The following is a 12,326-nucleotide window of genomic DNA, read 5'->3' as shown; positions in this document are numbered from 1 at the left end:
AGCAAGCAGCGGCCAAAATTTTCTCCCGGTTTTGACCAACTCGCCCGGCTGAGATCGACACCACTCGGTTGTCCCATCGACCGCTTCTGTATATTCGACCGGAGGCCTGACACCTGTGCTCGTCGGGTCGTGCCGTCGGCATCGGCATCGCGGCGGCCTTGACGACGGAGTCGCGGTGTTCAATGCGGTCCGAGAGCGAGCCGCTGCCGCCGGTGCTACGCGTCCGGACGGACGGGAGAGGTGTCGGTCTCGGCGAGCCTCGGGAAAGCGTTCTTTTGGCTGCATCCGGCGCGACGCGACGGCGACCGGCATGTGCGACCGCTTCCTTGTTGCCGGCGCCGGAGTGGCCCCCGCGGTTCCTGACGGCCGTGGGCGGTCGCGCGGCTCCAATAGCGCGCCAGCACGTCCGCGCGCCGGGACCGCGACGTGAGGCTCGCGTCCCTCTCGCCGGCCTCGAGTCTGACCGTCTTGAAAGCTCTGTTGCGATCCAGTGTCAGGGTGTCTATGTGGATGGAGTGACAAATCAAAGTTGACGCCGATCTGAACCAGGGCCATGACAGTTCTATCCGTAAGTTTCAAAGAAAACAAAATGGTTTTGAAGGCTCGCATGACCACAAGTCGAGAAAACAAAATGGTTTTTTCGATAAGCTTCAAAGAAAATTTTGTGAACGGATTGGTCATTGGAAGTCAGACATGACAAAATACTGGCTGCGCCGCTGTTAGGGGTGGCATCCAGCCTAGGACACAGGGCGAACGCAGAGCCGGCCCGTAACCCACATGTGGCCTGTAATATATGCTTGAAGCTCACAAGGAAGAACAAGATGCTTACGTAAATCCATAGCAAACACAAGATCGTTGTTCCAATTCATACATAACATAAGTTTCAGTACTGAGGCTACAGCTGCACAACAGATCAATCTTTTGTTACGACCAGATGAATTAAGTCGAGTCGATCGCAGACCACATTAGAAAGAAAGTCGAAGAATTCTAGACAGGGGTCGCTGTAGCTACAGCGACAGCTGAGCGGCGAGCCAAACAAAAAGATGAGCCAAACAAAAAGATTTGGCCGCTGCATCCGCTGCATCACATGAAGGAAAGAGCAAGCAATTCGTGGCCGCGGCTCATTGATTTCTGCGCCTCCGCTTCTTCTTTCACGCGCGCGGTTGCTGTAGCGGCTCGCCTTTTGCGTTTCAATGCTGCCAAGTTTACATCTGAAGTCGATGCCAGTGGGTTGGATAGTCACAGGGCAGCCTCGCACTCGCTGCTCTCCTCGGCTCGGCGCCAACAAGAAACTGTGTTCTGTAAAAGGGCAACTGGTGGCTTTCGCTGCGTACTCGCTTTTCGTCCCTGCTTCTGGCTTGAAACGACGAGCTCTGCCTTTCAACGAGGGTACCAATCTAAATCTTCATCTGTGAGGGACGATTCAGGATTAACCATACTTTTGTTGCCTCTGTACTGGTGCTGTACCTGTACCGGCTTGAATCACGCTGGACAGTATTAGCATTCCGTTCTTCAGAGCTAGGACTAGCCTGCTCGTACGTGGAATTGGAATTTACAGTGTAACCAAAAACTGATGAGGATGTATAGTTCAGTGCAGTGCAAGCACTGCATTTTCAGGATAAAAAACCATTCTAAAAAACTCTCAGAATCAAAATATATCATGGAATGATTTAAAATTGATGAACCAGTACTTCAGAAAGCAAGGGCAAAGGCCAAACAAAGATCGTGTGAACAATTGGAAATGGCCTGATGATCAATCAAGTGATCATGAACCATGCATGTTCTCTAGATGATCAGCCATCCGTGGACCTCGGAGACTGAACAAAACGAGCAGGCTCCCGGTCTCTGCGACGTTCTTGTTCAGATGATGACATGGGAGGTAGGTTGAGGCCGGTCGTACGTGGAATCGCTGTAACATACCGAGCATGTCATCAAGTCATGGCTTCTGTGAGGCACACAAACACGAACGGTTGTGATAAGCTAAAATTTCCCTTCTAGACACACAAATACACTTGGTCCCTGCCATGCCTCTCTTTGACTTGGCACGTATCCATTCATTCCTGGCGATCCATCTGAGTTGGCTGGCAGCCTGGCAAGCACTGCCATTCGTTGCCACAGTGACCTTGTATACCGTATGAATGATTGCCAATCATGTCCCTTATTCATTTATTCAGACTTACTGTAAGGATGTTTTTTTCCATTATCATCCACTGGCAAGTAGTAGGATATAGTTCACAACTTAAAATAACAGCACATATTATACCCTTTTTAAAATGAGCAAATATTATACCGTCACAAAATAGGTTTCTAGAACGTTAATACGTGTCCTGCTATCATGCTGCTCGGAACTGGCTTCTTTTGTTTGTTTGTCCTGAAACATAAAAATGGTCTTTGGCCACGAAAGCTACGTGTGAACTATCACGTTTCAAGTCCCCTGCATGACAAAAGAGCACTTTCGAGTTGCCTTGGCCTTGCTTCATCATCGACCTTCAACTGCTGTTTCTGCAGCTACACTCCACACCTGGACTCGTCTCGTTGCAGGCTTGCAGCTGCAAGTTCAGCTTCAGATTTTTCTTGGAGGCATCAGCCAGCTCGTCAGTTCCCAAACCGGTGGTCATTCTGCGGCCGCGGGACGCACGCGGCTGCCGACGACGTGTCCGGCGGATCACGGAGGACGGGGTCCGATGAAGCGACGGGACGATGGGTGCCGCACCGCCTCCACGAGGACTGGAAACGTGGCACGGGAAGTGCCGCTGTCATGTGACCGCAACCAATCCTCACAAATGCCAAAAGTTAGCTTTTCGGCCTTCACGGTTCATCTTCTGTTCCGACCTTTTGACGCGCTGGCCCGTACGTCCGCGTCCGCTGACCCGTTGCCACGTGTCCCCTGCTCCACCCACCCGGCAGGCGACATCCAAAACCACCCATAATTATATTTTTTCACGTTCGGATGGCAATGAGTTAGATTAGATCAAAACATATTTGATTCGAAACCCCTAAATGGGTGAAAAATGGTATCCAGGTCTACACCTGTCTGATGCTCGTCAAATTTTGAGGGCCGGGTTACTCGATGCAGATACGCAGTACGGGTTTCTCGATGGATGGATCAGCTGACACAAACGCACAACACAGGTGGAGGTCATCGGTGGAGGTCATCGGTGGAGGTGTGGGCACGTGCAGGTCTAGATCTAGAGGGGCGAGGAGGGGGCGAACGATAGAGCCGAATAGGTCTAGGGTTATTTAGGTTGGGTTTCTCAATTCTTAAGCGTGGGTGTGGGCTGTTTGGGCCTCTCAGAAGTGGGCTTAGCAAGCCTACAATCTACTATTTCAAGTGACCCGATGTATATCTGTGGGAAAAATTGAAATCTAAGCTCGACTTGACCTAATTCAGTACCTCACTTAACAGACCTATGAGCAAAAAATAGAACCTGAATCTGAACCCATTGAATACGTACCCACTGATAGAATTGGTATCCTTATTCCCAGTGGACACTCTATCGTCTCTGTCACCAAGAAGAAATTTGCTTGCATTGTTGTTCGATCATCAAAGAGAAAGAAAACATTGATGTTTTTAAAAGACTACAGCCAAGGTAAATGTGTTTTTAAAAAACATACTATATCCTTTTACTTATCATTTAGGATATTGACATGATCTTCATTACATATATTTTAACATTTTTATAATTATATTTTTTGTGAAATTTGTTAAACATATAGTCTTTTGAAAGTATTTTTCATAGTGAATCCAATGACATCATTTGTATGTGTTGAATATTAGCAATTTTGTGTGTATCAATTGTTAAAGTTTTTAAAATTTGATTGCACATATTCTCAAACATCATCTCTTTTTTTAATGGAGATTACCTCGACTTATATTGAAAGCCAATTAACAGGATCACAACATCAAGGAGAGGACACAAAAGAGAACGAGTTAGCTACTGCGGGAACCAGCAAACCAGAAGCTCAGCGCAACTGCGAGACAACCGATTGGAAACAGGCAAACTATTACACATTATGAAGGGAAGACATATAGTCAAATCTCGCAAACATCATAGATGGGGCCTTTAGTAGGAACGAAACTTTGCAACCACTCCCAAACCTGAGATGAAACCTTGTCCACCTTAAGCTTGTCATATTCTCTGATGAGGATGCTCTATTTCTGCACGAACGATACAACTAAGGTCAGAACTTCAGCAGGCTTATTGGGGAACTTTCTCTCGATCGCCATGGAGTTTCTTGTCCTCCACAAAGCCTAAGCAAAACCTGCAAACAGAAAATGCCCTAGAGTTTGAGATTTTAAATCTTTCGGAAGCAGTTTGCCCATAAGTAAGCTACCGAAGTAGAGAACCTATTCCAACCAAAAATATCTCTCAAAGCACTATAAAAGAATTGAGCTAACATGTATCAAAGAAGATATGATTGACATCCTCAGCCCTATCACACAGACAACAATTCCTACTTTCTTTCCAACTCATCTTCTTTAGGAATGTGGCTACTAGGAGTTTGTTAAGAACGGAGGTAGTAGTTGTGAAGACTTGGAAGCTCTTGGCGTACCGGCACAAGTTTTGCGTTGCGGTAAGGTTGGACACTAGGATTTTAGTCAGATTGTAGAGTTGTACACCATCAACTTCTCCACCCAAATTAAGGTGGTTTCTAGTATATTGTGGTTTCTTGAATGCCCAAAGTCTCGAAGTTCGATAAAATCATTTGCTCATCTTAGAGCATCTCCATCAAACTAGCTAAATTTCACTCTGCATATCTCTATTTAGCTATACACTCTAAAAGATTCCATCTCCATATTTCTACACACTCTAACCGATTAGCTAAATCTCACCATCCATATCCCACTTATCTATATTTTATTTGTAACATTTTTTTTCAAACAGCTATAAATTAGTAAATTAGTTTAGATGAATTTTCATTTAAAATTTGTAAGATATTTTTATTTAGAACCAATTAAAATGGGTTTATTATTATTTATTCTATGAGCATAAAAATCGGTGTGATTTTAGGAGCTTCAAAAATTCATCTTTTGAATTTATAAAAGAGGAGAAAAGGAACAAATTTTTGAAGCATTTTGCAACTTGCTGTCTTCTCTCGTCTCTCGTCTCTCCTCTCTCCAACGAGCATACTTGCATTGATGGCCATGTTATTGGCGTGGCTACATGAGGCATGCTTTCACGGGATGGTGAGCCTAGCGGGCCGCTGGAGCTGCTCTTACAAACACTTGTATAATTTAGTTGAGTACTCTCAATATTTTAGAGCATCTTTAATGTTACTAATGCCCATGGAATGGACATGACCGGGTCAATTTTGTAGTACTCCACTTAGAAGCCTCATGTAAACATGTAGACTACTCCTGTTGACTAAATGGCGCTCATGTCATGTTAACCTCGATTTTAGTTTCTAAAGCCAACCATCCGTTTTTAGCAATGCTACTCTTGCAATTTAAGTCTTTGAGTTCACACATCTTAAGCCAGGGGTTTAACTGTAAAAGCATACTTGCATCCCTCGCTTATAAAGGCCATATGGCACGCACCCCCATCTTCAACGGCAACTCGTGCACCCCAGAATGCCCTTCCCGCCTCGTCCGTAACCCTCCACCCCTCCAAAAAAACTACCACGCACCGGACTCCATGGACGCCAGCCTCCGCACGCTATCTCCGGCAAGCTTCCCCGACGAGGTCCGCTCCGCCGTCTCCTCCCTGCTCCTCTCCCCCGGCGCCAGCGCCATCGACACCGTCTTCTCCCACCTCCCGCCGCCGGTCACCATCCCGCCGCTCGGCTCCAGCGTCTACTACCGCCAGTGCGAGCTCCTCCGCCACTTCGCCGCGTCGCAGCCGCAGAGCGCCGCTTCCTCATCCTCGTCCGCCGCGAGTTTCCAGGCGCCAGACGACGCGGCGGCGGCGGCCGTGCTGCGGCAGAAGCCGTACCGCGGCGTGCGGCAGCGGCAGTGGGGGAAGTGGGTGGCCGAAATCCGGCTGCCGCAGAACAGGGTGCGCGTCTGGCTCGGCACCTACGACTCCCCCGGGACCGCCGCCCACGCGTACGACCGCGCCGCGTACAAGCTCCGCGGCGAGTACGCGCGCCTCAACTTCCCAGGCGTCATGGACGGACCCGACTGCCCCGAGAACCTGCGGCAGCTCCGCGCCACCGTGGATGCCAAGATCCAGGCCATCCGCGCCCGCCTGGCGCGCAAGCGCGTGCGCGCCCGCAAGCAGCGCGAGGAGAGCAAGCAGAGCCCTCGCTCCGAGGGCGCGACGGCGCCCAAAACTGCCACACGCCCGGCCGTCTCGGAGGGCGCAACGACGTCCGAGACAACTGCGACGTCGACGACGTCGTACGGGTCACCGGACGGGGTGCTGTCCGTGAGCGCGGGCTCAGCCGACGACGAGTGGCCGCTGGATGGGATGCCGTCGTTTGATCCCGAGTTGATCTGGGAGATGCTTAACTTCTAGAGGGCTAGATGGTGAACGGAAGGAACCATGGACACCAAGACCAACCAACATGAAGGTCCTCGTGCGGACATGGTTGCAGTGTGTGAGCTCTTACACTTTGCAGTTAGGTGCTGGATTTTTAATTTGCAAGCATATAACTTATCACTAGAAGGATTATACGAACAATAAAATGCCCAAGAAAAAAATTGGGCGTCCTAGCCACTACCACTACTGATTAGTAACTGGATGCTCGGCCTGTCGTGGGTTTTCGGATCGACCGACAAGCTGTAAAACTAATTGCTGAATTCCTAGCTCCACAAAAGTGTTCCGGTGTTCTTCAACTAGTAGCGTTCACCTCCTCTGTTTCTTGTTCTGTTTGTGTGAGAATTACAATCGCCACATGGTTCAGAGTTCAGAAGCGTGTGTGCAGTGTACTGTACAGTTGTCGAGCTGAAGCGTGTGCGGGTTTAACTACGAGTATTTGATTTGATTTTCTGAAAGAAACCTCGCAGCAGTGGTCTATCCATGGAGATAACTGGTTCTGTCATGTGCACCGTTTTTCCGTGGTAGGCATGTGCCCAGATCAGTAGTTGGTTAGAACTGGGCTCCACAGCTGAATCAAACCCTCCCAAAATCTGGCCGGTACAAGTATGATTGGAATGTTTGGACAGTAGTAGCAGCAGCAATAACGTAATCTCAATTGAAAGCTTCATTTCTTGCTCTCACTCTGCCCCCACAAAACAATAGCTCTGTTGCGTTTGGTTGCTCGTATGCTTGAGCATGTTTTATATCTGAGTCAGACTCATCTCAATCAGACTAAGTGTATGCAGTAGTAATTTATTTGGTTGTTGTTATCTATTTAGTTTGGCTGGTAAGAGACGGTGTTTAGTTGCTCGTACGAAGGCATATTGCATGAGATAAAAATTATACAAACAAGTATTATCAGGATATTTATTTTATATCACTGTACTATTATAGTTATTAGTTTATTTTATTAAGCAATAATATTCTTTGAATTAATTAAAATTACTTAATGCACTAAATAACATCATTAAATTTTGCAGATTCTCGTGCTACAGTACTTGCGGTCTGCTGTAGCATCTTCAATAGAATTTGTCGGGTACTGTAGCATCCGTAGTACTGCAGCAGACTGTAGTAGTACTGTTTATAAGGCCAACCGTGGGTTCCGAGGGAGTAAAACACTGTTGGGGTTACTGTAGCAGTATTGCAGACAAAGACTAACCCGGAGGGAGAAAAATAGTAGTAGAATGTAATAAATAGGATAGTTGTTGGAGATGAAAAAATAAGAAATACGATAGATGATGCTGTAATAGTATTTTTGAGAATAAAAATTTAAGATAACTGTTATAGATGACCTAATGATTGTAGGTTTAGCCTCACGACGTCAAGCATTCAGAAGCGCAGTGCTCTGGCTGGCTTCTGGTAGGATTTAGGAACACTGCGATAGCTCTGAAAGCCGTTTCAGATGCAGCGGGTTCGTTGCAATTGACAGGAGAGCATAAAGTGTCAGTTGCTTAGGGGGTGGTCGGTATTTCAACTACCGTCCACCCCGGGATTTGCTGGGGACAGAGATGCACGAAAATTCAGAGAAAACTCGTGGAGATGGGGAATGGAAATTCGCAGCACCGTGCAAAATTTCGTGCTCAAAGATGAACGGCGGTGAGAGAAATCAAAAGATGAAATCAACTGGGGTGGATAGTATCTATTATCTTAATATTTAACAGAAAAAATGAGTCACTATATTCTCTCTTAATCTCATAAAATTACCATGTTAATCTAAAAAAAAATTAGACCACTTATTATTATGAATATCTAATGATCTAGATTAAACCAAATAATCTATATCAAATACAATTAATAAATAGCTAAATTTAAAATTGAAAATTATGTAAAATTATTAGTTCAATCTTCATAAGGCTTAAGAAGCAAAATATTAAAAAAGAGTTCAAATAAAATAAAATAAATAATAAAAATAGACTAATTTTTAATCAAAAAACATCATGAAAAAATATTGCAAGGAGTTTAGTCATGCTAAACTGGGGTGGACGGTATTTGATATACCGTCAGGGGTTCCGTATAGCAAACTCCGACGATGCAGAAATCAAACGTTTGCGGTTAATCTGAATGCAAAAAAAAAAACGGTAAAAAATAGTGAATATGGAGAGTAGAGCGTACTAACATATTGCATAACTTCAAGCTCAGTTGTAATCGGCAGAGGGAGAAACAAAAAAGCGAAATCGGGTTCCAAAAATCCAGAAAAAATCACAGAGAGGGAGAGTAGAGCGTCGCAGCATATTAGGAAATTCAGGCTCAAAAAATATGATCGATAGAGGGATGGATCAAAAAGTGAAATCGAGGCCCGGTGTTTTTACGTCGACTGCTTGCTGGCCAGTCAATTGGAGGAGATTCGAGTACATGGAACGGTGCCGTTTCTACGCAGAAGTGCACAGCCGTCCATCCGTCAGATAATCCATCTATACGCACACTTGTTTGATTTGGCGAGACAGATATACTGACAGTTGAGCGATACAATATTTGATAGTGTGATACCAATAGCTCGTCCTCTGAACTCTGAACCGTTTGCGAATTTATGAAAGTCTGAACTACTACTGACTGAGCGGATGGATGAAACTAACAACGAAATTGAACCGAGTGAAGTGGATGAGACTACCATGGCATGACCTGTCTGGTTTACCAAACCTTAGTGACCACCACACAATCAAAGGTTGGTGGCAGGACGCGAGTGAGAAATTGGATAAGCATATGAGGAATGAATCCAATGGTATTGCAATTTACTTCCGGTGGAATATTTGGAAAGAACGTAATAAAAGAACCTTCCAAAGTGAAGCCCTTCCATCAACACAAGTCGCATACAAGATCAAGAAGGATATAGACCAAAAGAGGGCAAGAACTGCAAAACAAGTAGCACGTTGATGGGTTTTCTTAGCTAGTGGTTGTTAACCACATGCTGTTGCTTGGTTGTGGAGTTTTTTTTCTTCTTTTTTCTGGGTAGGCGGGGTGAGATGATTCCCCCGTACTTTGTATTGCAAACTATAAACTTTTTGCTTTTGTTTCCTCCTCTAATATAAAATCGACAAAGCTACTGTTGTCCTTTTAAAAAAATGAGTGAAGCAGCGGAGGCATGGATTGAGATCAGCGTCGATTCCCTGAAACTGAAATGTGCCTGACATGCATGTGTGCATAGTGAACAATCAACCCATAAATCCTTCTTGCTGGAGCTCTTGTAGAACGCAGAGGAGTTCTTGCAGTACAATGGTTACAAAAAATTCTGGTTTGCAGTGCCAGTTTGAAGAGCAGTGAGCCTGAAGTCTGAACACTCTTCCAGTAGGACATAGCAGACCTACTCATTTGTCGTTTCGTACCTGCATTGTTCGGTGTTTACTTTCTGTGTAACGGACATGTACCTGCAAAGGTTTTTCCACCAATTTTATAGAACCATCCACAGAGAGAACAGAAAATGAAAGGGTTCGTGAAAGAGAAACGAAGGGGAACCGACGGCAATAGAAATCTGACTTTGTTGAGAGATCTTCTCTCTGCACAATGAAGTGGAAACCCAAATCAATCAATTTTACAACGTCGGCTCAACCATCTCAATCCATTTCCTGCAGTTAACCCATCCAATCGCCCGACTCCACTCCACATGCTTCTTCAAAGAACACGATCGGCGGCAGAGAAGCTAGAAAATTCCCACAAAAATCATGGGGATGCGTAACGGAACTTTAGCACCATGCAAAATTTCGTTCTGAAAAATGAACAGCAGTGACAGAAATCAAAAGGCGAAATCAACGAGAGGGTGAACCCTGGACGGTATTTAAAATACCGACCCTCCCCGTCGTTACAGCAAACTCCGACCATGCGCAAATATCTCATTTGCGGTTGATATGAATGTGCAGCATCATGAGGTGGAGTATATCATGTCAGAGTTGATATGAATGTGCAAAAAATCCATAACAATTCTCGGATATATGGAGTATATCATGTCAGAGTCTTACAAAATTTCAAGCCCAATTATTATCGGCAGAGGGAGAACCAAAAAAGTGAAATCGGTCTCATGTGTCCATGGGGATCTTCCATTTGTCGGTCATGCAAAGGTGTGAAAAATCCAGAAAAGGATAATGGAGACGGGTATATTCTCAGATATGATCATTGAAACATGTTACAAAAATTCAGGCTCAGATATGATCGGTAGAGGGAGGAATTGAAAGAATGAAATTGATGCCAAGTTTGTTTATGCAGAGGAAGAACGTAATGGTGTACGTCAACTACTTGGTGGCCAGTGATTGGAGACTCGAGCGCATGAGGAACGATGTTGCATCTATCGTCGAAGTGCACATCCATCCACCCATCTGATAATTCATCATCCGTACGCGCACTTAGTTCGGTGAGACTGACAGACAGTTAGGCATCACAGTCATGACCAATAGCTCATTTTCTGAACTCTGAACTACTACTGAACTTTTCTGGAAGTCCGAAGCACTACTCAATGGATGGCTAGAATGGACAAAGGAATGGATCACCGGATGGAAGGATGTTAGCTTGGTCAATCGAGATCGGTGTCGACGCTGCTTCCATTCCCTAAAACTGAAAATGCACCTGGGATGCTTTTATGTATATGTGCATACTGAAGCAACCAATTACTCTGCACTCTGCAGCACTTACGAGCTAGAGCTCTTGCAGTACGTACTAGATCGTTTGCGCAAGAGACAGGACTTGATTCACAGAAATTTGGTTTCAACTGTCAGTTTGAAGAGCAGTGAACCTCAAGTATCGTATGATTCTAGCGTGTCATAGAGATTTGCCTGCATTTCTCAACTGTGTTTATTACACTTTGTGCGAAACGGACCTGCACGGTTGCACCTGCAAAGGAGGTCTTTTCGCCAGTAATGTCCAAGAGGGAAAAAACAAATGAAGGGTTCCGAAAAGACAGTGAGAAAAGGAACCGATGGTAATGGGAATCTAACTTGATAGAAATCGCTTATATCATCAGCACGGCGAGACATAAAATCTGAATCTGCACTGCTTACTAAATCAATCAATCATTATTATGTCTTGGTTTAATCAACCATCTCGATCTAAATTGAGAAATCAAATTAAAATATGCCTTGTTTTATATGGAATGAGTGATTGATATTGATATTTATTTAGTTTGATGATCTTCGTTTTTGCATAAGTTTTGATATTCTGATTCTGGTGAATCCGGAACTTCTGTTTGAATATAGTTGTTCAGATATTTTGTCTCATCAGAGTTTTCGATGTTCAGTTTCGGTAGCTAATCCGGAACTTACGGTCTAAAACCAGAACTTTCGATGTCATGGAAAAACCGAAATAGAGAGCCCGTCCCGATTAAACCTGAAACTTCTGATTTTGACTCGGAACTTCCGAGTACCCAAGTTGAAGTTCAGATGTTCGATATTCACGATTATTTTGTAGGATATGATTTCAACTAAGAATTTTGATTTTGGACTAACTGGAGATAGAATTGGAGAAATATGTTTGTTTATCTCATGATATATATAGGTAATGGAAGAAACTTGGCGATCGACAGCGGGATGATTGAGACTAAGCGGGGTGCTTGGTGCTAGATAATCAAGGAGAGCAGGCAGAGTCAAGGGTGATCCTAGCTCTACATGTGGAGGTCAAGCGAAAGGGATATCGGTGAGTGATAAGACGGTCCGATGGATCAGGAGCAGGATAGACTTTTCGACGGTCAAGATCGCAAGACGGAGTACACGTGTCGACATTGGGATGCTTGCTTGAGGTGAAAGTGAGTGGCAGTAAGTCACGCTTTGAGAAGCGTGCGAGACGGTTTCAGTTTGGCCTCAAAATCATGAAAGGATGGAGTGCACA

The 12,326-nt window shown here is 44.9% G+C and overlaps 1 protein-coding gene across 1 annotated transcript; it reads left to right on the top strand.

Moving 5' to 3' along the window:
- The first annotated feature begins 5,557 nt into the window (after window positions 1–5,557).
- Window positions 5,558–6,972, top strand: LOC133885894 (ethylene-responsive transcription factor ERF061-like). The gene has a single exon (XM_062325661.1). It carries the CDS (start codon window positions 5,637–5,639, stop codon window positions 6,456–6,458), a length of 822 nt encoding a protein of 273 aa, XP_062181645.1. The 5' UTR covers window positions 5,558–5,636; the 3' UTR covers window positions 6,459–6,972.
- The last annotated feature ends 5,354 nt before the right edge of the window (window positions 6,973–12,326 follow it).

The sequence above is a fragment of the Phragmites australis genome, chromosome 11, assembly GCF_958298935.1.
Source record: "Phragmites australis chromosome 11, lpPhrAust1.1, whole genome shotgun sequence".
Lineage (NCBI taxonomy): Eukaryota > Viridiplantae > Streptophyta > Magnoliopsida > Poales > Poaceae > Phragmites > Phragmites australis.
This window is presented reverse-complemented; position numbering and strand designations above follow the sequence as displayed.

What these genes read in the sequence shown, in the direction of transcription:
- LOC133885894 (XM_062325661.1), top strand. Translation starts at nt 5,637, where the DNA reads ATGGACGCCAGCCTCCGCACGCTATCTCCGGCAAGCTTCCCCGACGAG.